The sequence below is a fragment of the Coturnix japonica genome, chromosome 7 (genome assembly GCF_054131305.1).
Source record: "Coturnix japonica strain WE chromosome 7, WE-NBRP24, whole genome shotgun sequence".
NCBI classification, from domain to species: Eukaryota; Metazoa; Chordata; class Aves; order Galliformes; family Phasianidae; genus Coturnix; species Coturnix japonica.
In genome coordinates this window covers 17,217,063-17,243,682 of record NC_140669.1, presented here as the reverse complement: position 1 = coordinate 17,243,682, position 26,620 = coordinate 17,217,063, and the positions used below count along the sequence as shown (strand labels likewise).

The 26,620-nt window shown below is 35.7% G+C and overlaps 1 protein-coding gene across 15 annotated transcripts in view; it reads left to right on the top strand.

Moving 5' to 3' along the window:
- The window catches only part of UBR3 (ubiquitin protein ligase E3 component n-recognin 3), an 85,319-nt gene that overhangs the window by 11,218 nt on the left and 47,481 nt on the right, over positions 1-26,620 (top strand). For 13 of the 15 annotated variants that reach the window (XR_014947951.1, XR_014947950.1, XR_014947952.1 and 10 more), the window contains exons 2-19: positions 1,536-1,675; positions 2,067-2,225; positions 3,163-3,306; positions 3,889-3,938; positions 7,171-7,237; positions 10,876-11,006; positions 15,705-15,933; positions 16,746-16,925; positions 17,596-17,729; positions 19,626-19,712; positions 19,999-20,064; positions 20,154-20,243; positions 20,965-21,093; positions 21,212-21,264; positions 21,897-22,030; positions 22,536-22,623; positions 23,859-23,998; positions 26,078-26,174. Coding sequence is in view for 11 of the 15 variants with exons in the window: in XM_085552481.1 (XP_085408607.1) it covers positions 1,536-1,675; positions 2,067-2,225; positions 3,163-3,306; positions 3,889-3,938; positions 7,171-7,237; positions 10,876-11,006; positions 15,705-15,933; positions 16,746-16,925; positions 17,596-17,729; positions 19,626-19,712; positions 19,999-20,064; positions 20,154-20,243; positions 20,965-21,093; positions 21,212-21,264; positions 21,897-22,030; positions 22,536-22,623; positions 23,859-23,998; positions 26,078-26,174 (2,118 nt within the window). In the remaining 4 variants the exon portion in view is untranslated. Of the gene's footprint in view, positions 1-1,535; positions 1,676-2,066; positions 2,226-3,162; positions 3,307-3,888; positions 3,939-7,170; positions 7,238-8,517; positions 8,613-10,875; positions 11,007-12,002; positions 12,141-12,848; positions 15,934-16,745; positions 16,926-17,595; positions 17,730-19,625; positions 19,713-19,998; positions 20,065-20,153; positions 20,244-20,964; positions 21,094-21,211; positions 21,265-21,896; positions 22,031-22,535; positions 22,624-23,858; positions 23,999-26,077; positions 26,175-26,620 lie in introns of those variants that run through there. The other 2 variants (XM_085552483.1, XM_085552484.1) reach the window with 2 other exon arrangements.

Here is a 26,620-nt window from a genome sequence, read left to right as displayed (position 1 = left end):
GCATGCAGACTTTGAACCATAGATACTGAGAATGGCTTGTCTTATAAAATATCTTTAGCATTCCTTCTTTGGGGTTTAGGATTTGGTACCTAGATATTGTTCCCTATTTGAAACTGCTGTATGCTGAGTCAAATGTGGATCACAGAAGTGAAAGCGAATAGCTTTTCATGACTTTGAGTATTCACTTTTGTGAATGACTGTAGTGAAAATCTTCCTTTTATGCAAACTGACTACGGAAGTTTTCGGTTATCACTGAGCTCTTTCTCTTAGGCATGTTTTTTTTCCCCAGGTATGGATAGACTGTATTTACAAAGTGCACATTGACTAATGTTATCTTTGCATTCCTTTTCTTAATAAAAAAGTGTAATCTGGAATGTGTAACAGCAAAGGGGAAACTTAGTTTTTGGTGTTGTGAAGATGCTAGCTGCACTTCAGTCAAAATGGGCTGGAGAAGATGCTGTTATAATCACTAGATTTGTATCTGCTTTGGAGTATTTTTGGCCTAAATTCTTTTCCTTTTATTTCATTGCCCTGGTGAGGGTGGCACTGTAACAATCAGAGTACCAGGCTTCTTCTGAAAGATACATTGTAGCAAATGTAGTGAAGATGTGGATAAATTTAGAAAATATTTTTCATATTTAGACAGAACTCTGTATGTCATTGATACTGAATTGTTTTCTGAGCTTCTGTGTTGAAAAATTACCTGTAAGCTGTAGCAAATCTTTTTAGTCAGATGTACACTTTCATGCTGTGATCTTAGGTCTCCTTATTCTTTCTTAGGTATTTCTTTGGCATGGATAAATAACTCTGATCTAAATGCAGTTTCTGAAAAGAGATAGGGAGCAGGAAAGTGGCTCTTCAGTCAGATGTACATTAAGTCAGTGGGAATTCATTCTGTCTGCTTTAATGGGGTTTTGCTCAACCTCTTGTCTTTGTGTATTAGTTAAGCCTCAGTTACCACCATACAGGAATTATTCAGTGAAGAAATGCTTTCTTATTTTTAAGTGAAGCAATTAGCATAGTTTTCATAGGGTTTTCTATCATCCTTTGGTAAGTAAATGTCAGTTGCGACATTGAAATACTAATCCTGCAAACGTGTTCACTTTTAGAAGATTTAAATGTCTTTTGATTTGGGTAATATCCTCTGAATGAGAGCTGAAGCATCAGGCGGGTCTCTTGCTGTTTCAGGAAAGGAGGGAAACAGTGTTAGTTGGATGTTTTAATTAGATTGCTTGGAAACTAGGAGGTATGTTTAGATAGAGGAAAATGCTTTGTTATTTTAACTGTTAAATGTAAGATGTAATGGATGAAAACAGGTTGTCAGATATGTGAAGTTTGGAGGGGAAATAAAATGGACAACTTTATAATTCCTTGGATTTAGGAAACAAGATGGACTTGGAATTTCAGAATACTATTTCCGTGCTGACTTCAAGTATATGCTGTCTTGATAAGTGGAAAAAAAAAAGTAGTATTTTCTTAGTGTATGCTGAATCTGTGCAACTATGCTTAGCTAATGTTTTTCTTGTCTGTTGTAGGTTTTGTAAAAGACACCGGATTAAGTCAAATTCAAATGTTCCATGTGTTCCTAAAGACTTGTTGATGATGTCAGAATTGGTTCTTCCACAATTTATTTTTAGTCTTATTCAGCACTTACGAGAGGGATATAACGAGCCAGGTATGTTTTAAATTTACATGCAGCCAGTGTGTCATACTATACTGCTGTCTCTTGCTTTGCAGCCTGTGAAGACACAATATACGAATACCTGCATGCTATCTGTAGTTGACATCACTGAATTTCATGCATCTTTTCCTAACAAAGTTGCTAACAGACAAGACTATTTGATTATCTTCTCTGTTGAAGAGCTTCTTAAATATGTTTTATTATTTAGTGTTGTGTGGAGCTCTTCCAGAAAATGAAGTTGGGATCAATTTAAAATATGTGCATATGAATTTTGAGCATTATATGCTAGTTCATTTTATAGTAGTCATAACTGTCCTGCACTGTGTAGGTCTTGGCAAGTTTACATTATTATTATACCAAAAGTTCTTGTTTATGCGGCTTTCAGCTCTTGATCTGCCATCAGAGAAAGACCTTCATAAAATCCTCCAGATTTTGGAGCCTCACGTTTCCTTTCTAGAAGACTTGACCAAAATGGGAGGAGCAATGCGATCAGTTCTTACCCAGGTTTTGACTAGCCAGCAGTTCTACAAAGATCTCAGCTCTGGTAAGTTTGTGTTATTTCTAGTATTTATATGTCCAAGTTTTGAAGACCTTAAGTGTCTTCTTAAGTTTTATCACTTCATTTTCCGTGAGTTTTTATCTAACTTCTCAAAACTCAGAGAAATTTGTGTTCTTAAGAACACTGCTATTGTTGTTACAAGGGGGTTTGGTAGAAGACCTGTAGAGCACACATCTTTTATCTTCCGTGTCCCAGATAAATGTATGAAGATGAGTATAATTTCAAGATTTTTGTAATAAATCCATTCTCGTAAAAGAGAAGTGAATGTGGCAGATTACAACTGCCAAATAAGATGCCTCTAGCTAGATCAGGTTGCTCAGAGCCTCATCCAGCCTGACCTTGAATGCCTCCCAAGGATGGGACTTCCATCTCCCTGGGTAACCTGTTCCAGTACCTCACTACACTTATTGCAGAAAACTAAATTCTATCCAGTCTAAATCGCCCCTCTTTTCTTTGAAACCATTATTTCTTGTCCTACCATGCAGACCCTGCTGAAGATTCAGTTCTTTCTTATAGCCCCCTTTGGTGTAAATTTTGTGTCCAGAGCATGCACTGTGACTTGTCTTTGTTAGTCTGAAGTGATGATATCTTTTGGAGTAGTTTCTGTTGGTTGCAGCTGCAGTTCTTGAACTTTGGAAGAGGAACTCCAAATATTAGAACTTATCTGTGGAGTATTACCGTTGTGTCATTGTCTACCCTTCTATGGGTACTTTATATCTATTTAACACCAAATTAGAGGATGAAAAAACTGGGAAGGTCTCTTAGACTTCAGTTCATTATGTGTAAAACTCCTTAGCGTCTACTTCTCAAAATTGTGCAGTTTTTAAAATGTGGACCATTTTTAGAGGCTTGTATAGAATATTACAGCAACAGCTGCCTCATTTATGTATGTTCTGTAATGCTGGTTTCATGCTTATTCAAGGTGTTGGAGAGAATGCATGTGCCAAGAAAAGTCATGAAAAGTACCTCATTGCTTTGAAAGGCTCAGGACTGGCATTTCCTGAGGATAAACTTGCATGTGGTATGGAGGAACAAGGAGCTGGTACTAGCATGCTAACTGTTCAAGGTTTGTGCAGAAATATATTTTAAGAAACATGTTGTTTATTGCTGTTAATTTTAAAAGCTATATTTTTTAAAAGGCAAATTTCAGTAAATCTTAATGAGAATTGTTGTTTAGTGCAGCAGCAAATTGCAGGACTCAATTCTATCAGCAACAATGAGCTTGTTCTCTTTTTGCTGCTAAAATACTTGCATCATTTTCCTATCATAGAATTAATAGCATTTGTGCAGGCAAAATGAAATTGATTGTGGTGGGATTTTATCATTGGAACTAAGTTAATTCACCTGATCACAGCACTTCAGTAAGAACGTTGTTCATCAGTAAGGACTGTTGTAGATTTTTCGCAATTTCTGAAAGTGCTCATCTCTGAGCAGTACAGTACATTGACCTTGTGCAATGTATTTGGAAATCCAAAGTTCTGTATTCTAAGTATTGCTTGGAAATCTTACTTCATCTTCTCTGTGGAGTACGTTGCGTCCTTTTTAGAAAGTTAATGTAGTTTATTCATTTCATACTGGTTCATTAAATATCATATTCTTTCATTATAAGACTGATGAAGGGAATCTTTAAATTTTCTTATTTCAAAAGGTTTAGCAGGTGCTACTGCAACATCAGGACAAGGGGATTCTTCAGATGAGGTAAGACTGATTTTAATGACTGTAAGGAACTGCAACAGTATTAAATGGAGAGATTGCTTGCATCCAAATCCTGCAAACATTTACTCATCTACCATGTATTTTTCTCACATCTTACGCCCTCAATTTACTAAGAACCTCTTGGAAAAACTCTTATTATTTCTTACATCATTTCAGTTCAGTTTATGTAAGTAATGTAGAAGAAACTGTGTGGGTAGTTCAAAAGTTCAAGTAATTTGGACTTGATTAAAGCAAACTTAAATCACAAAATGTTCAGAATGATGCTATTAGCTTTGGGCACCTGAGAATCTGGCTGGACTGGTGATAAGTGGCAGTGAGAATTTCTCTGAATATCAATTCCCATGTGTAGTCTCGACCTTGTTTACCAAATGTGTTGAGAAGGAGTAAAAAGGAGGGAATCTCTTCTATACCGAGCTAAAATAAACAAGCAGAACTTAACAAGAGAAGTTGAGTTATTTTTCAATTCTTTTTTTTTTCCCTTATTATTCAAAACCTATTACCAACTAGTGAGCCTTAGTAGCAATTCAATTTGATTCTTAGACACCTGGTAGGGCTAGCATAACTAACTTCAAACCATGCAAAATAGAATTTAAAACTCCAATGAGAATTTATATGTGAACAAGTATTGAAGTAAAAATGTTTATGTATGTCTAAAGTAGTTGTATGATATGTGTGGCTCTGTCACAAGCACAACAGCATCTCTTATGCTTTCAGCAGTGCTATTTATAATCCAGCGTTTTCAGGATATTACTTGTAGTTCTTTCTCTATAACTTGACAAAAAACATCACAAACAAATAAACAAAACCTGCAAATAACTGTTAACAGTATCACTTTTAAAGCCTGGCAACGGGGAAGGCAGTGCAAGTTAACACTAATAAGCTCAGATAGTATTTTCAGTTAAACTTAAAATGGCTCAGTATGCTTTGTGGTGTTATACCTATCAAAAACAGAACAGGTGAGTAAAGTAAATTTGTAGAAGTCTGAAGAGAGATCAGATGTCAGTGGCACTTCTATTGGGAAAGACGTCCAAGATGGAGGTAGAGACAGGTGTATATTGTGGGAGATTTTTTTTTTCTTTTTTTCTTTTACTGGGGTAAATTTCAAGGTGAAAGTATTTTTATAAATAAGTAAGGAGAGAGATGCAGTAATCGTACTGTAGCTTGTGGATTAGAGATGTCTCTTACCTGGAAAGGTTTTTCTTTCTGATCTTCAGGATAGAAATATAAATAGGCATTTACTGTATGTAGATATTTCATTACATTACTGCAGATACATCTTGAATTGTAAATTATGTAACATTTATTATTTGAATTTAGGACAGAAGTGAGACACCTTAGCTGTATTATTAAATATTCTGTTATGTAAAGCAAATTTGCATGTATCTCTGTTGTTGTTTGGGTGTATTTACAGAGTATTATCAAATGGGTAAAACCAAGATGTTTTACCTCTGTTCTATTATGTGCTTGTTCTTTATCCCTTGGCCTGGGAGATGTGATGTGACCTAGCACTCACTGTCTCAAGGCTGTTAAAATTAATGCATTTGACATTAAGATATAATACATCTTTACTGTAGCAATGCAAACCGTCTGATTTTGTTAAAGGGGGAAAATAAAACAACAAAAAATCCCACATTTCTCAGGAAAGTATTTCTCATTGAGTTGCTGATAATTTCATTTTCTTCACAGTGAAATGACTGTAAAGTTGCAATGAAGACTTTAACTTTTTCTCATATTTCTGAATGGGAAATGCCAGAGCAGTAGTGTTGAAGGTCAAAATCCAAAATGTTAATTAAAATTTGCATGCCCAAATACATTATTTTCTGACAACTGTCTGACTTCACTGAGGCTGCAGATGAGTTTGTTAAACATGAATCTATCACCTTTCTAGCAATAGGAGCTCAGAATCCTTGTCTTTAGGTCAGGAGTCTGAAATTACAGATTTTTCCAGTTCAAAGTAATGTTTTATCAAGCCAGATTTTTGATCTGGAGTTGTTAGCCTCAGTGGGGTAGGGGATGTGATCAGAGACAGCCTGCTGAGATCTGACTGGCTGCTGAGTGCGGAAGTGATGTGTTTATGAACTCCTGGGTCTCTTGTGGTCTGTAATTGTGTGTCCATCCTTAAAAGTTGGCTAGAGGATTTTCAGATGAAGGTACTGAAAGGATGAGAAAAAATTCAGACTTTTCATTAGGACAGTACTTTTGGTCAGTACTTATATCTAAAATTTGAATGATCTTTTTCCCCAGGGAAGAACTGTTACTATTTCAGTTCCATGTTCTGTATCATTTCTCTTGAAGTTTGGAACTGAAGTAGGGCATTTGTGTAATGAAGAATAGTATTGTTCACATATTTGCAGCATGTGTATTGATTATGTATCATAAAACCATGACACATGAAGTAGATATTTGAATTAGTTATCTCTCATTTTATTAGCAGCTGCAGGAATTATTCTTCATTTCAGTGTTTCATTAGGACTACCATTGTTAGTAAAGATATACGTAGCATTTAATATCATCCTCTAATGTCACATTATTTTCTAATACCCATTGTTATATTTTGTGAACTGGTGGTGATGTTTTTAACTTGCATTGCATTTTGGATCCTTAGCTGTTTTGTTTGTAGAGTACATTTAGAGCTTCAGATGGCAAGTGCCTTCATGAAGAGTTTCTTTGATTCTGTAGGGGAACAAGTGATTTGAATTTGCCTCTTGGAGATGTCAACAAAAGTTTATTCTTGAATCAAAACCTTCTGTTGATTAGAAAATGCTCAGCTAATTGTCAGCAACTTTATTAGTCAGTGTGTTGAATGGTGCTTCGTCAGGAATCAAACACATCCTTACAGATGAGTATAGTGAAACCTTGGATATTCAATATTTAGAAAATATGTAGCTCTAAACGTTTTTGTAGCAATCATTTTCAGAAATCAAAGCAGCTTGCTGACAAAATTAATTAAATAGATGTTGTTGTCTGAACTTGCAGATGATAAGATCCCCTGGGGGGGAAAAAGAGTGCTTAAAAAAATTATGTTATTTCTAAAGCAGTATTGCCCAGACTCTTTGTTTCCTGTAAGCAGCAAAAGTATTTTGTGATGAGGGTGTATTCAGAACATTTCTGATTTACATTGATAGTTAAACCACAATTTTGAGTGCATGCAGTCTCTTGGTGATAACATTCTGAATATGCAATTGTAACTTTTTAAACTCTTTCACTATCTCAGGAGGACCAGGATGGCAGCCAAGGTGTGGGCAAGCGCAAAAGGGTGAAACTAAGCAGCACCACCAAAGGTATTTATGTAAAAAGTTCTGATCTCAGTGCATCATATCTGCTTTCTGTCTATCTTAAAAAAAATGATCTAGGAATACTATTGTTCATTTTCTTTCCCAAGTGCTGTGATGCTGCATGTGGCAGGTATTAAACACGATAAAGACTGAAGAGAATAATAAGTGAGATAGTACTAATTAGCAGCTTTGATTTCTTTTGGGAGTGAATATAACTTTCTGTATTGGAACTTTGACCAGTCATTTTGTCACTTCCATGTCATAAGACCTCTAACAGTCAATTTTATTTTCACTCTGTGGCTGACAAGGCTGCAACACATCTTGGTAAACAGGTTTTTGATATGTTTATTCTTGGCAACTTTTTTTCATTCTGCCACTGCACAATGCGGATGTGTTCTCAGTCAGGCAAGAATGGTTCTCTCTGGTTCTGGTTAGTCTTTCTGTAATATTCTTCTAGTAATGCTTGAGGGAAGATATGTTGGTGAAGTCTCCTTTGTTACCACTCTTTTATTTCCCTAGATTGAAATTAATCTTTGCAATTTGTAGCCCAAGATGAGTATTGCTCATCAGTGTGAGTTTTAATTCAAGAATGACCGTAAGCTAAAGATAAGGTAGTTTTTTCCTGTGCTTTTCCTGAGGTTTTTGTGTTTAAAGAAAAGAACGTTTGAGTGAAAAGCAGTAGTGAAGGTTGAAATAAAATTCCTGTAAAGGCTTTTGAGTGAAGGTTTGGAGTTTGAATTTGTAATGTGCAAGTTCATGAAATCAGTAAAAAGGAATGAAAGTATCATGAGGGTTATGGAAAAGGCAAACTGCATATTTCTGATCTTTTCAGATGTAATGAAAAAAGATTGGAAAGCCAGAAAAGCAGAGAACTGAGTGTTTTGGCATTTGTATTATTAGGAGATGATCTTAGCAATGATACAGAAGATTGTGAATTGTCTGAAGATGGGTAGCTTGATTTCTGAATGCTATAAGCAGTAGATGTTTATATGAGCAGTGATAAGAGGAACTGAGTGGAAGTTGGAACAAATCAGAATTAACAGAACAGTATGTTGTGGAAGCGGTGGTAGTTCTGGAGAAATGCAAGAAACTTGCTGAAAATGTAAGTTAGTCAGCTAATGCAAGAGAAAATTGGCCTCTCTGATGTGTAATAACTGATTTCAGGAAATAGGCAGGGAGGAAGCTCAGAGATCTAGAACCTGAGAGGTCTGAAGACTGGTATCAGCATTTCAGGAAAAGTGGTTCTTTAATTCAACATCTGGTTTCCCCTCAGGATTGTAGTCTCCCCCCCCACTGAGGTATCCCAACATGGACTGTGCTCATGATGTTGATAGCTCCTAATATCAGCCCCACAGGAGGGAGTCTGCCAGTGGGGGAAAGGGTAAGTATCTGTTTTTATTAAATATTGAATAGTTTTCTGAAGTTTTCAGTATTCATATTTTATGTCCAATTTGGTATAAAATAAGAGTATGAAAAGAAAATTTTAGAAAACTGAGTATTGAATAAAAACAGATTTACCTTTTCCATACAAGCAGACTCCCTCTCCTGTCCCAGGTCTGTAGTGGTACTAGCTTCATATTGGAATTGTTTGTGGGCTGGTGATATAGAACACTAAGTATCATATTCCAGGAAGATGTTTTGAAACAAGCTGTGACTCTGTGGTTTCTTTAAAAAAAAATGTTACTGTTTCTATACTGAGATGTTGCTGGTACAGGTGTGCAACTGAGTATCGAGAGACATTTTTATTGTTACTCTGTTTTACAACTCGCATCCATATGAAATAGGGAATGCTTAGGGCAGTTTTAAACCCGCAGGTGTTAATTTATTTTTTTTCTTTAAGCTTGTTGAAAGAAATTTAATTGTGCAGTGCTTTTCACAAGCATGGAAACATTAGTCCAAGTGTTATTAACAAACTTTCCAAGTTGGGTAAGAGCATTCAGCCATTCAGCCTACTTAAATTCTGTAGCAGGTGTAAGTGGAAACTGACTGAACTAACTAAAACAGTTAATATGTGCTGTCAGAGAAACTGCACACCTGTAACAGATAAGAAATTATGTTACTTGTCTTCATGCTTGTTGTTTTCACTAGGGCACTTGAAATGTGCTTAAATGTGTGATGTCTGTATGGAGGACTTCAGTCTGTGTGGCTTCCAAGCTTTCAGGGCCAGCAAATTCAAATACATAATGTAAATGATCTATCACTTATTTGCTGCATTAGGTGATGTGTGACACTCTACAAAATATTTTGTGAAAATTAAAATATCTTTCATGAACCTATGAAGGCAATTTTTTACTTCAGCACTTGCAAAATATATTGAGTGAAATATTCTCTTCTTTGTGTGACTTGCTAGAGTCCCTAAAACTTAAAATATTCATTATTTCTCATGATCTTTCACAATTTCTGAGATATTTTGGACTGATTGACCACTTGACAGTGGAATTCTGGCCTTTGGTAATAGTAGATGAGGATCCCTGCTTCACTAGTAGGTGCTAAGCAATTCAGTGCAGTCCCTAAAGCTGTCATACATACCTTACTGAAGTGGTGAGTCTCTAATGCTAAAACATGTCATGATCCAGTGCTTCTGGATCTGTGCTGATGGAAGCATTTCATACTGTATGGCATTCTTGTGCAATGGGTTGTCTCCAAGTCGTTTTCTAATTACAAAGAAGCAATATTATAATTTTCTGTGGTCTGTATGTGCTGTGGGAGTGAACAATACCTGTTGTACTTTTGAAAAAGGATGGAAAAGAGGCTTTGCTTTTTAGCATTTATTTTTTTTTTTAAATAAAGTTAATTAATGCTGTTATCTAGCCATAACTTTATGAACAGTTTATTCTAGCAGAGGTCAGTGTTTGTGTAGCGTTGCAGTGAACTGTTTCATAAAGCTAATCTCCTTGAAAACTTGCCTGACAAACTGGAAAGGTTATTTGATTTCTTTATAGGTACTCCCCAGGGATGTACAAGTGAGTGTCAGCATGAATGAGATAACAGAGTGAGCAGCCAGGAGTTTGCTGAGGATGTATGAGACTTGTCTCTTATACCTTCTCATTAGGTGATAAGGGCATTGTGGTAGGTTTATACAAAGAAAGGAAACAGTAGCTTTGGGGAAGGAAATCCATCTGACTTATGTGTAACTCTTGAAAACTAAGTACATATATTGCATTAAAAAATAGGAATTGCTAATACGCTGTTGTTAAGTTTTAGTGCTATCCAAATGGAACATAAGTGTTCTTATAGGGTAAAACTCACAGTTAAACATAAATGTTGTTTTTCTGTTTTCAGTTCAGCAAAGTACTGCTGTACGTTAACTGCTTCCTTCAATTAAGAGGCTGTGTAAATTGCTGAGGTTCACCAGAATGGGTGGAGCTATTGCAGTAAGGTGATACAATTCAGTGCACTCAATGAAGACTGGACTCTGGCAGAATTGTACTGAAAACTTCATTGACTTCTCTGGGAGGATCTTTTTATTTTTGTGTAGTATTGGCTATTGGCGTTTTTTCCTCAGTGTTTTTGAAAAAATGTAGAGTGCACTAAGATTTTCTTAAATTTTGTTTTATGTCACTGCAGCTGCATTGTAGTTGTTGTTATTGATTAAAAATTACAACATAATTGTTACACATCCCTTCCTCCAACCTTTTATGCAGATCAGTCTATCATGGATGTTTTGAAGCATAAATGTTTTCTAGAAGAATTATTGTTTTGGACAATAAAATATGAATTTCCACAGAAGATGGTGACTTTCTTACTCAACATGCTGCCAGACCAAGATTATAAGGTACTTGTCTTGTGTCATTCACATTGAAGTATCTTTCTGATTCTCATATTTAGCATGTGTTATACCTTAGGAAATACTGTCTATCTTTATATCTTATTTATAAGCAGTCAAATAGTGCAGATCATTTACTTGATTTTGATTATTTTCTTCAAGTCTGAAGCACGTGGTATTTGAAGAGAGAAGTGGACAAAACAAGGTTGATAACATCTGGAGCAGCAGTATTAATTTTGTTCTCATGTTTTGTATGTCTTGTTTGTTGCTGTTTTTTTCCTCTCATCCGGCTATTAGTTCATGTTTGCACGTGCTGGATTTTCAGTTTTATTTTACTTTGTAACATGGATTTTTATCAGTCAGAAATGTGGATCAAAACTACACAATCCTGAAGTGTAACATGTCTGGTAAATTACTGTTCCTATTGAAACTGATGTAGTAATTTCTCCACCTAGGCCTTTATGTTGCGAGTGTTCTTGCTGCAGCTGTGCCCTGGATAGCTTTGGCAGCCTTCCAGCTGTTTCCTTACAGAGCTTTGCAGTTGTCCATACCAAGTGTCTCCTGGCTTGGAGTCATGGAGGCTGGATATCATCTTCCTGTTTTAAATCTTGGTGTGCAGCCAGGTTTGGTTGTTTGCTCTACATGTTCCAAGACCTAATATACATAGCAGTCAGGCTTAACATTTTGCTCTGATTGAGTCATATCTGTGAGCCATGCTAAAGTTTTGGATCTTCTCAATTCCTGATGGGAGGCAAAGATCAAGAAATCCTTAATTCCGAGCATGCAGATTTCTTCAGAAATGCCCCTTTATAAAGGGGCTGTTCTTCATTCATGCCCCTTAAAACCTTTCTGCATTGGAGCAAAGGATATGAAGATAACCTGCAAAAAAGGGAAGGATAGTACGATTCTTCATCTATGCTTCATCCATGTCAAGGCAGTATTTTGATTTGGGATACCAGCTTAGATCCATCTTGGTCCTGAATTCAGCTAACACGAAAGGAGACATGAGGACTCTGAAACTGATCACCTCTTACCATAAAGCTTGAGTTCTTGATATTTGGACATTCAGTTCTCCTGATCATTTGCCAGCTTAACACCTGCCTGTGAGAACACTCGAGCACTAGCAGCAAACAGAAGAATCTGGTAAGTGTTGTTGTGTTTACTTACATACTGTACCATGTAATAACCACAGTTTTTAATGAGCTTAGGATCATTTTTCATTGGCAAGAAGCCTTAGTCTTCAGTGAACGTCTTCATTGTCATCATAAAAAGCTCCTATATGCAGGCTTAGTATTAGCACAGCTCCTAGGTATTTGAAATCTTGTAGACTCTTTTTTTTGATTGCTATGATTATCTAAAGGGGATTTTTTCAACAGTAAGCAAACTTGGAGCAGGAAATACCTGAAGGGACATAAACTTTCTAGAATGATCTCTCAGTTTTCTGCTGCTTTCTCCCACTTAATCTGTACCAGTGTTCTGTTGCCTTAATTTTTTCTGCTGTTGCTCTTGGCAATTTGTTTGATTTTTCTTGAGCTCATTAAAACATCAGAATTCTTTTGTGGGGTTAGTTTTTTGATAAACTGAGCTCACTAGACAGACAGGTGGGCATGGAGCTGGCAGTGTCTGTGCATGTGTGGAATTTGCTGAAATCTCTGATCTCCAGCATAAATGTAGTACAGCTGACTAACTCCACCATAGCCTACACAGGAGTCAGTGAACCACCAGCAATCTGCACAGATTTTTTTAAAGCAGGAGAACAAGTATTTCTTCTAGGGTTTGAGTACTGGGAAGAGATGCTGAAAGTGGTAGGCTGAAATGCTGTTAACTAGCTTTATGATCTTTTCTTTACAGCACTTATGCCTGAGGCACTCTGACATTTGAAGTTTAGAAGACTTGCAAGTGAAGAAAGGGAAAACAGTGGAGAAGATTACTGGAACCTCCAAGAAATTACTGGGACTGACCTTGATGTAACCAAGGAGAAGTCAAAGCAGTGGGTTGGCTCTAAGCAGGAGTCTGGTCTGGAATTGTAAAAATCATCAAGAGTGGCGTTCTACTATGATCTGGAATAACCAAAGTGATGAAATGCAAAAGCATCTGATAATGAATCAACAAAAATGTTTATTAGAAGTTTTCTGCATTTTCAGATATCTCCCATAGTGAGGGCTGAAGTAGTTAGAGCAATAGGACTTCATTGATTCCCAACTGCACTGTTCAAATGTACAAATTCTGTAAAATAGTTTGTCTATTGGAAACTAAATTTTAGCACAACGTTCACCTGGCAGCCTGGGAGAGATGAAAGTTCTCTCTGACTAAACCAGGGTTTTGATGTTAGAATCCTAGAAAGGTGAAATGAAAAAGAAGTAACGTCTTTTTTTACATAGGCTAGAAATTGAGATACTGTGCAATATCATGCAGAGTCAGTGAAGGTAATTAAATATACAGAAAAATGTGTCTGTCTTAGGCAACCACTTTTTGCAAATGGTTGGAAGTTGAGTGTGTACTTGGAAAAATGTCTTATTTTCATTATTTTGCCATTCTGCTTTTTTTTTTTTTTTTTTTTCCTTGTAGTTGTCCATACAGTGTTAGCAACTCAAAGGCAGGATGCTGAGCTGATTGGACTGATTAAACTCACTATGGCTATTCTAATGTATGGACTGCAGTTAGCCACTGTACTTCAGCATTTCAGCTTCTGAAACTGAGTTTGTTTCCTTTCTCAAAATTGGAAAGGGCTGTGTTCATTCAAATGAATGAATGCCTAAAGCTTTTCTTTAAGTGCTTATGGAATCTCTGTCATTACACTATAGAGGTGATGACTCTACAGTACTTTCAGAAGTTGATTATTGTACATGTGAGGTACAGAAAGCACTGATGTGTGCTCATTTAAATAAATCTGGAAATTGTAGAAGAGGACCATGTACTTGCAACTAACTTTTTTTTACAAAACTCTGTTATTTCAAGAGGAACATTATTCCTATAGGACAGAGACTTGGAATACTATTCAAACTTGATACAGTGTGGAAAAAGTAGCAGGCTGAAAATGAGAACTGTTAAATTGTTTGCTAATTTGCATGTCGTGTTTTAATGTTGCTAGAGTATAGTATTTAAATATCTTTTAAAAATTATGCTACTAGCATTAATATGTTAACTTAAGGTACCAAATGCCTCAGTTGTGTCTGAGGCTTAACATCTGTAGTGTTTGTTATAGATGTCATTGCCAATGATTTTAGTGGTATCATACTTTATTTTAAAGCAATTTGTACAATAGGTTGTTCAAGTCTGGGATACGGAATGCTACTGTAGTAACTCTGAACAAGTTAGGAAGTATATTAATATGTTGGAATGTGTTTGCTGCAAGAGGCTGTGTTGAGAGACTGCAAATAATCACCATTGTGCTGTGGATGCTGTGCACAGAAGATGTTTTCTATTACTATATGGGCTACCATTGCTTTGGACTAATTAAAGCAGGGCAAGTTAAACTGTGTAGTAATGTTTCCTGCAGTGACATACTCACCCTAGTTTGTTTGGTTGCATATTTATTTTGCATCAGCAATTTGATCTTCAGTTTTAGGGATATTTGCTGGAAGAAGCCATCTTTGTGCCTAACAGGAGTGTATTATGCTGTTGTGATATTTTTGGGAATGTCCCCTAAATGAGAATAACATGGTAGCACTACAGTAGATATATGAGTGTACAAAGTTTGAGGCAGGTAAAATGATCAGTGATTTGTGTATTTGTCTAGTGAAAACACATCTGACAGTGTGGTTTTAGAGTTCCTTCTTTTGTGTTTATGAAAGATTAATATCAAGAAGGAATAGACATGGAGTTTTAGGCTTTAAGCTGAAAATTGTCATCGCTCTGCAACTCGAATTTTCTTTTCCTATAAAGCAAAGCAAGTGCAGATGGTGTTAATTCAGAACTTAAAGTGCTGAATGAGAAGCGTTTTCAAAGCAGGCATATATACCCAAGTGTATGTGCAGTGCGTAAAGTTGGTTTACAATCAACTGAAGACAAATAAGGTGTACTAAGACTCATATTTATCAATATATTTAAATGCTGACCTGATTTTAGAAAACAAGTCGAGTCATTAACAAACTTTGCTACTCATTACACAGTTATTTAAAAGAAAGCTCTAAGTATTTATTAAAAAGAAATAGGATACTATGATAGTAGGTGAAATTCAGTGTTGAAGCATCATCCTTGACTGATGAATCAAGATGTTACTCAATAGACAGATGATCTCAGCTGTTCAAGTTACTGCTGTTTTAGTAGCTGCCACTGATTTCGTTGTTTATGGTGTATCATTCTGGGACATCACACCCAGTTCTAGGTTGTGGGGGTGGGGGAAAAAAAGGTTAATGTTCTAACAGTACTGTTCTCACATGCATGCTGTGACCTTACGTTCTATGTTTCAACATCTCTGTGTTCATGGATCTTACTTTTTCTCACTGAAGAATGTATAGAATAAGATGATTTAATTTTGAGATTATGTAGTAAAGCTGGAAGTGTAAGCTACTCCTTCCTATGAGTAGGTATTTTCACGTGAACTACTTCTAGAAACTAGACACAAGACCACCCGTTTTGATCTGTCATGGCAATTTGATGTTTCAAGGATGTACTGATCATGCTTCTGTAAAGGAAGAATGAAAGAAAGAAGACAGTAATTTTTGTGTGGCACATGTTAACATCAAATATCTTAATAATTTGCAGGTTGCTTTTACCAAAACTTTTGTTCAGCATTATGCTTTTATTATGAAAACGCTGAAGAAAAGCCACGAGTCAGACACAATGTCAAACAGAATTGTGCATATCAGTGTTCAGTTGTTCAGCAATGAAGAGCTAGCACGCCAAGTAACAGAAGAATGTCAGCTGCTGGATATTATGGTCACAGTTCTGTTATATATGATGGAAAGTTGCCTTATTAAAAGCGAATTGCAAGGTAGGCTTTGATCACTGAATCTGTGTTTGCGTGCTGTAGGGTAGCTTAATTAATGGGAACTATATGAGGTTCAAATGTTTAAGAAGTTCACAAGAGAAATTGCATTGTTTGGTCTTTTTGTGCATCTTTGCAGTATTCATAAAAGGTGTGCCTCTGAATTTGATGTACCCATCTGTTACCATGTGTCACTTGAGTATCACCACTTCATCCACTAGGACATGAACTGCCAGTTTTGTTTTGTTTCATAAGAAAGCTTTCTTATGAAATTAAGTTTACCACACCTTTCTTGAGGAAAACAAAACAGGCTTGCTGTCAAGTGGCTATTGACAGGTGAGCACAGAGGGGAGAAGAATTTGCACACCTTTTTGCGTGCATCTTATGACAAAAGCTAGGGATGCTGGAGAAACTAATTTCTTTACTTGGCCAGTCTTTGTGATTTCAGGAAGACTTTAAACTACGTTAAATGCTCCCAAGAAAACAAGGTATCTTCACCTCAGTGGCATGAGAATCTGTGAATATTAGAAGTTTTGATGCAGTACAGTTCAAATGACGCTTCAGAGATTGTGAACTTGTTCAATCTGAGTATATCTCCTACTGAAGTGGCATCTGTGTTGATGAGTCCATGATAAAACAACTATTGTAGAGTAAATATTCTTTTTTTGCAGTTTGTAGGTTGTAACTGCAAGAGTACAATAAAACCAAGTTGCTGTTTTTTAATTATTCTGTAACTTCTGTAAGTAAAACATCAACTTAGAAAATGGTTGTTATTTCCTCTTTTTTAGTTCCTCTCTTTTTTTCTTTTTTAAATCTAGATGAAGAAAATAGTTTACATGTTGTGGTGAATTGTGGTGAAGCACTACTGAAGAATAATACATACTGGCCCCTTGTTAGTGATTTTATAAACATACTTTCACACCAAAGTGTGGCAAAGAAGTTTTTGGAAGATCATGGTCTTTTGGTAACGTGGATGAATTTTGTATCATTCTTTCAAGGTATGTGCTTTGGTGTTAATACTTAAAGTCAGTTTTAATACAAGGATAGCTTAATATTCACAGTAGCAAAATCCTTATACTGCTGTATGTAAATATTTCCCTAGTATTCTCAAACTGCATTTCCAGAGGGTAACAGTATGTTCTGAAGAACACAGGTAGATTAGAAAAAGATCTAATTGATATTTATTTTGTGTGAACTGGTTAAAAATCAATTGCATCATAGCTGAGAGAGATTCACAGTGTTATGATTCTTAGATTGCAGGTATTGTAAATTGTAGCTTGTGCCAGAAGCATTTTATTTGATGTAGTTTGGAAGTTAAATATTGAGTAAATGAACTTTGATCTTTTTTCTGCATGTTGCTGTGAAGAAATGTGTGTGTGTATATAAAATAACAGTAGGAATTTTTAAAAATTGATAAATGTTATGTCTAGAAAGAAGCCTAAGTGTTTCCCTCCAAAAGTTCTGGTTGTGTTACTGGCGTTCAAAGTAGAAGGGCTGCTGTCTGTGTTAATGTTCTTTTAAAGGCAAGGGCTGTGGAGCCCAATTGAGAGACTTTGTTCTTTGTAGATCTATTTATGTTTAAATTTCTTTGCATTACACTACAAATACTGTATTGCACTTAGCCCTGGTTAGGTACTTCATTTTATAACTCTGCTTAAATCTTTGAAGGTATGAATTTGAATAAACGAGAATTAAATGAGCATGTGGAGTTTGAATCACAGACCTACTATGCTGCCTTTGCTGCTGAGTTGGAAGCCTGCGCCCAGCCAATGTGGGGTCTTCTGTCACACTGCAAAGTTAGGGTAAGACTAACATTTCTATAATTATTCATGCTGCCTTCATGACTTATTTTGGAGTTCTAAAATCTGAAAGGTCTGTTTTATATATATTTATATATATATTTTTTATATTTGTGTAGTCTCTCTTCTCTCTGTCTTTGCCTACCAAGTGTGTAACACAATGATCGACTTGCATGCTCTGTGCAATGAACACGGAACTCATGCTTGTATCTAATTAGTTGTCTGCAGAACTGTGACTCCAGGTCTGGGATGTAAACTGGTTGTATGTATGGAGTAACTTCTCATCTGATGAAGAACTTGGTAGATGGTCTGAGCCATTTTGTCTTTGTTCAGTGGGAAAGGAGATAAATAAGTCATCCTTAATGGGATAATAATGTAGACTATGTCTGCATATAGACAGTTCATTATGATAGATAGTGGAGTAATTATGTTTTTATGTTGTTTTACTAATAACATGAGGTAAAAATGTTTTAGGTAATGATATATGGGGATATTAAATTATATAAAAATGCAGTTAAAATAAAGAAGTCCATCACTGTATATGAATACATAATATGTGTGTGTGGGAAAAACCTTTTTACTGGGATCTTATGGTTTATTTTTTTAGTTAATTATAAGCTTATTTCAAAGGTAAGTATTTAAGATGTGTGTATAATGATGTTTGTGAGACAGAATACCTGAATTGAATAGTATTTTGACAAAATGTGCATGAGGTTTCTGTGCCTTTTTTAAAGCAGTTTTTATTAGGCAGTTGCAAAAACCTTCCCATGATGTAAATGGTAATTATATATTATGAATATATTAGTATATCTTTTCAACACTGCATTACTTTTTTTTTTTTTCTTTTGAAAGTACTTCTCTTTACCATAGAGACTGCTGTTAGATTAAAGCCTGTACAATTTATTGTCCCATCTGATTGCATGTCAGATGTTTTCACCCCCATGTTTGAAACCTTTGGTAGTTCTCAGTAAATCTGTGAGAGAACTGGAAGTGTTGGAGTTCAATTATTGTATATGTTTAGTTGGTGGGAAGAGATCTTAGCTTGTGTCTCACGCCTTAAGGAAAGCTGTCTGAGCTTTGTCACCAGAGAGGGTGGAGCAGAAGGATAGTACATGGCTGATGCATTTTCTGATGAGAAAAGGTGGCTGAGCAAGTCAACACTTGCACAGCTTCTGCCTGGCTGAAGCACTCTTGGCTTTTGCATGAGAAGTGTGTTATTGATATCCTGAGACTGTGTGGCAGGTCTGGAGTCTGTATTTAGGGGGAAGAGCAGATTAAAGGAAAAAAAAGACCCCAAGAAATGAGGGGTTTGTAGGTTCCATTGTTGGGAGAGTGGTTCACTTTACCACCTCCCTCCTGCCATGCTTGCATGTCAGTTCTTTGTCCCTGGAGGGCAGCGTACAGTTCTTGTATTGAAGTACGTGGTTTAACCTGAGAAATATTTTAGTATTAGGGCATGATTGTGCAGTTGCATTTTATTACATGATCATGATAAATCTTTTAATTGTTTTTAAAATCTGTGTAGCGTTGTTTTGTCACTACAGTTTGCTAGTACAAGATGTATGTGAAATGAAAGATCTTTCAATAGATAAAACTTACAGGATACAGGAATTCCTTTAGATTGCATGTGAAAACACTTTTTCTAATGTTAACACATTTTTATGTAAAATTAAATGGATAAATTAAACAGTGAGCACTAAGAGCAGCTGATCATTCTGAAAGTGCCTCAGTTCTCACACTTAAAATATTTACCATTTAGGGTAAGAGTGGAACTATCCTAATGCTTACTATCCTAATTCTTCATTTGATGAGGACATACATATCTTGAAATAATCCTTTATTCATGGTGGCCTCTGTGCTGTTCTGAGTTCTGTAGTACAGTGGTTTCTCTTCCTGCAGGAAACACAAGAATACACACGGAATGTTGTTAGATATTGCCTTGAAGCACTTCAGGACTGGTTTGATGCTATAAATTTTGTAGATGAGGTATGTATCAATGGATTTAAATGAAATGCTATATCCTCGTTAAAACTGTAAGGTAGTGCTCTTCTGTGTCTGAACCAAACTGTTATGTTTGTTATTGATTGAAAAAGGGTTTCTTTTCTGAATCTTCATGAAGGAATATACGAGGTTGGTGGAAAGTAAGTCCCTTTAATTAGGACATGCAAGGTAACTGTTCTTAATGGTTGTGAAAAAGATATTTGTAGATGAGGGGGTTTTTTCTTGTTGTTTTTGTAATATATTATGCTAAAATATCTCTTTTTATTTTTAGCCAGCTCCTAACCAGGTTACTTTTCATTTGCCACTGCACCGTTATTTTGCCATGTTTTTAAGTAAGGTAAGCATGCGTTGTCACTTGCACAGAAGATGGAAATTCCCTGTTGAGTGTGATTGTTTGGTACAATGTGTGCTTGTTTCTGTTTCTAGGCTGTCAAGTGCCAAGAACTAGATCTGGATACTATCTTGCCAGATCAGGAGATGCTGATGAAACTAATGATTCATCCACTTCAAATCCAGGTATGTATCCAGACTTCTGTATTTGATGCAGAAGCAGAAATGCACAGTAAAAACTTGTCTGATTGTTTTACCTCCAGTAATTTGAATATGCATAGGTATTTTACAAGGAAGAAAATGATTTCTAGAATACCAGAATAATATAATAAATAGGACATATTGAATAATGAGGATGAATTTTTTTTCCCCTCCTGTTTCCGAAATCAAATGTGTCATTAGTTTCTTAATTAGCAATACAGCTTTGATAAGTATGTTAGTGATAGTCACTGTAGCACTTTCAAAAAGAATAGCAGGAAGGCCAGATTTGAATACAGAAGTTTCTTTGTGAAGTAATTATTAATGGAGTGCAAGTTGAAAAAGGAATCAGCAATCAAAGCATTCAAAATTTTAAACTGAGAATGAATTCAAAGGTGGATGCAGCTTCAGAAATATTTTTATTTATAGGGTTGTGTTTTTATGTAAATAGAAATAAGCAGTATTTTATAATCATTGTTTTAATACCTAACGTTTTAAACATTGATTACTTTAAGTAAGTAGTGCTTCTCAAGATTTAAATAAGTCACTGCTTTGCCTTTGATCAAGTGGGTTGTATGAAATGGATGCTCTTTTGTAAAAGAGTGTGTTTCATAGACTTGCAGTCATTCCTGATGATCTGCTAGTGTGGAATTCAATATCTGTAAAGTCTTTCTTGTTTGTAAATTTGGATTTTATTTTCCCTGAACAGGCAAGCCTTTCTGAAATTCACAGCAACATGTGGGTTAGAAATGGTCTGCAAATTAAAGGACAGGCCATGACTTATGTGCAGTCTCATTTCTGCAATTCAATGATTGATCCTGACATTTACCTGCTGCAAGTAAGTTAAGTTTTTTGAAAAGATAAATAAGTCTGAAAATAAGTCTGAAAATAAGTCTGAAAATAAGTCTGAAAATACACAAACTACTGAATAAAATGAATTTGTTCTCTTTCCACAGGTCTGTGCCTCCAGGCTTGACCCAGATTATTTTATTTCATCAGTTTTTGAAAGGTAGGATAGAAAGACAAAAGGCTCTTGCTGAATATTTTGCTAACTGTTGACTAACTTATGCTATGTGAGAGAAAAGATATGTATCTGATGTTGTGGATCAACTTTGCCTAACCAAAGCAAGTAAGGCCCCTGGAGAAAGGGTTACCTCACTTCTTTGTTTTTTTTGTTTTTTTACATGGTTGGCTTTTGATTTACAGTGTAGTAATGAAACTGCGGGTATTTTATTTTGGAGCATCTTCAAGGTGTGAGGGTTTTTTTGGTGGTGATGTGTGGCTTTTTTTTTTTTTTTTCCTTTCTTTCACACATTTATATGCAAGCTTTCAGGTTTTGCTAACTCAAAGTACACAAATAACACTGCAATAGTAGGAGTCACAGAAAGGATACCCACTACTTTTCTGGATGTAGAATAAAATGATTGTTGTTAACTCTAAGCTCTTGGTAAACATAAAGTGTTTTCTTCTGGAGTAAATGTCACATTCTACAAGTAAGAAGGTTCTATATTCCTTCATTACATACATTTTATTTTGTATTATTTTAAAGCAATTTGAACAGTGTCCTGAGTTAATTGTGCATCTAACATTAGTGTTTAATATTGGATAATAATATTTCTGACTTTGTTCTTTGCTGCGTAGATTCAAGGTGGTAGATCTACTAACAATGGCATCACAGCATCAAAATACTGTTCTTGATTCAGAGCACGAAAGATCCATGTTGGAAGGAGCTTTAACATTTCTGGTACTTCTGTTAAGTCTTCGTTTACATTTAGGTAAGAACAACTACTATATGGATACCTGTATGTAAGTAATGTAGCTGTTTGATTTAAAGTCTCCCAATCTTTAGTTGCTGTGATAAAGCTGCTTAGCCAAATAGTAGTGTAGAGTGTTGAACACTTGGTTTCAGTTTCACCACATGCTGAATTTTAATCCCTTACAATCTGGAAATAGACAAAATATGTGGAAATTGAGGTAAAAGAAGTTTTACTGGAAGTGGCTGAGTTGTATTATATGATCATATAAAGATTTGGTATGTTTTTCAGAAAGACAAACAGTTTTAATTTGAAGTCTTCTCTTCTGGTTGAGGTTGTGTCTGTTTCATAACTTCTTAGCAAGGCTTCTCATGGGCAGTGCTCCTCATCTTTTGTTGTTTTTTTTTTAATAACACTGTCTTACTATTTAACATTGCATCAATTTTAAATTGTGCTAATTGCAAAGTTGTGATATTTTCAGGATGTGCTTTGCTGTTTTAATGGCTTTTTTATTTTGTTCTTCTAGGAATGACAGATGATGAGATCCTCAGAGCAGAGATGGTAGCCCAACTCTGTATGAATGACAGGACACACAGTTCACTGTTGGACCTTATATCCTTGGGATATGTTAGCTAATTTGAGGGAATGAAAATTGCAGGTACTGGGAGAATAGTGGGATTTTGGAGCTTGAACAAGGTTTCAGCTTACTTAACTGTAACAATTTGTGTAGAGATGTGTTTGCATGTACATACTGTCAGCAAAAGCATTTGATCCATCTTTTATCTTTCTTAAAAATAAGAAAGGCTTAATAGCTTTAAAAAACTTTCAACACTAAGTGTTGAACAGCTGTTTTGATTTATATTGTTGTTTTCATACTACAAAAGTCAAGTATAAGGTGAAAGGTCTGTTTTCCAATCATATTCTAGAAAGTCTAGTCAGTGTCACCTTTATCTGCTTCTTAGCCTTTGATTATAGCTAACTATATGCCAATGTAAAAAGAGCCCATTCATGTTGCATAGGCTTTACTTTAGATATCAGAACCTTAAAATGCAAGTAATAGGAGTTCTGAATGCTGCTTTGAAATCAGTGAAATGTCTGTGTTCTGGATGAAAGAATCTAACTTCACTGATAGCAAATTCTAGATTTTCCTGTGCAGTGATAACATTCATGTCCCAAAGCAGTTCTGTAACAATTCATTTGCGTATCATATATAAATTTGCTTTCATCTATGCTAATCTTATTTTTTTAATACAGTTTCCATTTAAGTTCTTTCCATCTGACTTATGCCATGTTCCTAATGTTTCAAATTCCCATTCTTAATTATTTTTTTTAACTGAAATGTGTTTAAAAAAAAAAAAAAGTGATTGTTTTGAGCAGTCAATTCTCACTAAGCAGAAGTTGTTTTATTATAAACGCTACCTGTGATTTGAGATATTGTTAGTAAAGTATTTCTACCAAAAGGAAAAGTTGCCAGTCCAGGATGGAGATTTGTTTGCTATGTGTAAGTATCCCAAGCTATTTGTTCGCATCCATAAATGGTTGCAAACACAAAAATGTAGTTGTATACCCCATAGGTAGCAGTTCTTACTTAATAGTGTGCTTTTGAGTAACTATGCAGATGCAGCAATTGGTATTGCTTAAAAGAATGTCATCTCCTAGCCTGGAGACCTTGGTTCACTCCAGTAATTGTTATTGTTCTATAGCAGCTGAAGCATACAGACCTCTTGTGGTAAGCACAGAGCATTGCTCAAATGTAGCCTTTGGAATGAGTGTCAACATCAATATGGAAGTAAAATGCTATGTCCTACAATTAAATTTACTTTTGCTTTTCTTAACGCAAATGTTACATTCCAGAAAATCCCAATCCTAAAAGTGGTATTATTCCTGGAAGCTTAAGCTTTGAATCAGTCTTATCAGCAGTTGCTGATTTTAAAGCTCCTGTTTTTGAACCGGGAGGTTCCATGCAACAAGGAATGTATACACCTAAAGGTACAGTAATTAATCAGTGTTGTCTTACCATAAATAAATATGAGGTGTTTAACCAGAGGGATTTTGTTTTCTTTTTGTTTTAAACTAACAACAATAAAACAACAATAAAAAGCTCTGTTTTTCATTATTACCTACTGCTTATAATTACTAACATTTCTAAGGACTGTTAATGGATTTTAGCTGTAGGTTTTGTTATAAGTCAAAGTCAGCTTCTAATATTAACCAGGTATTTTTAGATAGCATGGGAAAAATGGAGGACTGAACAGGTATGTCATTTATATTTCAGTTATCTGCACACTTAATCATATATGTGGTTACTGGACATAAGTCAGATTTCTTGCTTAGAATTTAGGACTGTTTACACAGGTGTCAGTTCCAAGACTAGGTCTCCAAATTTGCTCACATTTTGATAATTAAAAATATAATGGTGGAAAATTATTTTTAATATTGCTTTAAATATCTTGATAGTTTACATTTTTCACATTTTTTCCAGTCAATAGTGAGAATCTAGAACAAAGTTCAAGCTAGACCAATTACACAGTATTGTTCTGTAATTCATAAAATGCAAAAATGAGTCGTCTTCCCCTGACCAGCTTGTCATCTAAATTGGATTCAACACAGTGCTGGTATATCAAAGGAGAGGAAGAATTCAGGACACAGTGTTCTGTTACTGTTTCCTGTCACTGAGCAGATAAGCTTCCTAAGAATCTGAAATGCTCCGCATGCTCTGGTTGTACTTCAGCTCAAAGCAAAGCTGATGGTGGATTAGCTTTGTCCTGTGGGGTGTTTGAGTCTGACACTTTGAAACCTTTTGTTTTGTAGGCAATGTTATTGTGTGTGTGTGTAGAGGAGGCTGAGTCAGTGTAGCTATTACTTTAATACAAATTAACAACCAGTGAAGTATATCAAGTTTTTTTTCCCCTTTTCAATAATCAATGCTAGAGATGCTATTCTTAAGTCACTTGTATTTCTGTGCAGAATCTTTCCCCCCACTTTTCTTTATCTTTAAAGCAGTAACAATCTGTTAGAGTTCCTGCAAGGATAAAAACTGGCGTGCTTTTCTTGTGTACAGCCATCTGAATGCTTAAAAATTTTGTAACTCTACGTGTTCTCAAAATGAATGGTGATATTTTGGTTGTTATTAATTGGGGCTTACAGCTTGTCACAATTAAGTCATGTTGAGATCACTTCCACCTTGTTTCCCTGTAATTAGGGGGGAAAAAATCTACTTGGTGATCTGTGGAAGCCCTGTGTTTTCAGTAACTGCTGATTTAGAAGGGCAGGGAAAAAAAAAAAAAGCAAGTTTGGTCTGTGTTGTAGACCGTAATAGTAAACTTTCTACCCAGGAGGGAAAAAACAAAACTTGGGAAGCAGGCTGTGCTTTGTTTGATCTTCTTTCACACCAAGTAAAAACTATGCCATGTGTTCCCTCTCACTAGCACGAGGATGTCAGCAGAACCTTGAACATTAGTAGAGGTTAACAAGAGTACAGACCATTTGTCTTCCCAGCTGTGGGAAGTTAATCTCAGGATGGGATGAAATTACCTGCTTTTGCCTTTGAAGTATGTTGTAAATGCATATGTTATGTCATGCCTGCTGGTGGAGCTAAACTTCTGTTGTTGTTTTTCCCCTTGTATTTCTTACGTTGACTCTTGAATTCATCTTGCTGTCACAGGAACTTCAAAACAATTTATAAAGGGGAACATTTCTGTTTGCTTTTAGACTGGGAAGTCTAGTTTTGTTTTTAGATTGACTTTCAAGTATGGGGAAAAAAGTTCTATGAGTTTATTAATATTCTGCTCAGACTTGTGATCACTCTGTGCAGCATTTTACTTCAAAGCTACAAAATTAAATGGGGATAATTAAAACTTAATGCCAAAATAACACATATAATAAGTAATAATTATTAATATAGAAAACAGTAAGTATTGTTAGCATGAATTAGAAAAAGATGATGTACTGTGCTGCAAAAATGTTTATATAATGGGAAATTATATACAGCTAATTAAGAAGAAACTCTGGAATAAGCTGCAATGTCTGTAAAGAGAATTGTAACATGTGACTTCTTTTAAACAACAGCTGAAGTTTGGGATAAGGAATTTGACCCTGTAATGGTAATACTTCGAACAGTTTACCGTAGAGATGTACAGTCTGCAATGGACAGATACACAGCCTTGTAAGTTGAATCAGTTTTAGAAATGTAGCCTCTTGTTGTTTACCGCACATCAGGATTTGTTTTTGTTTTTTTTGGGTTTGTTTTTTTTTTTGCTTTTGCTTTTGCTCTCTGGAAATGTTAAAAATAACTGAAAGGAAGATGAGCCAGGCTCTTTCCAGTGGTGCCAGGACAAGAGGCAGTGGCACTAACTGGAACAAAAAGGCTCTGTGTGGATATCAGGAAGCACTTTTGTATTGTGTGGCTCATGGAGCCACTGGCACAGGTTGCCTATGGAGCCTGTGGAGTTTCCCACTTGGGAATCCTCTTTGGGGTCTGCTCTGGTCATCCCAACTTGAGAAGGGCTGTAGGACCAGATGACCTGTCAACCATCTGGTGATTTTTGTGATGTATTGAAATTATGTTTGTGTGTGTTCACCCATGACAGAATCTGTGGAAAAATGCAATGA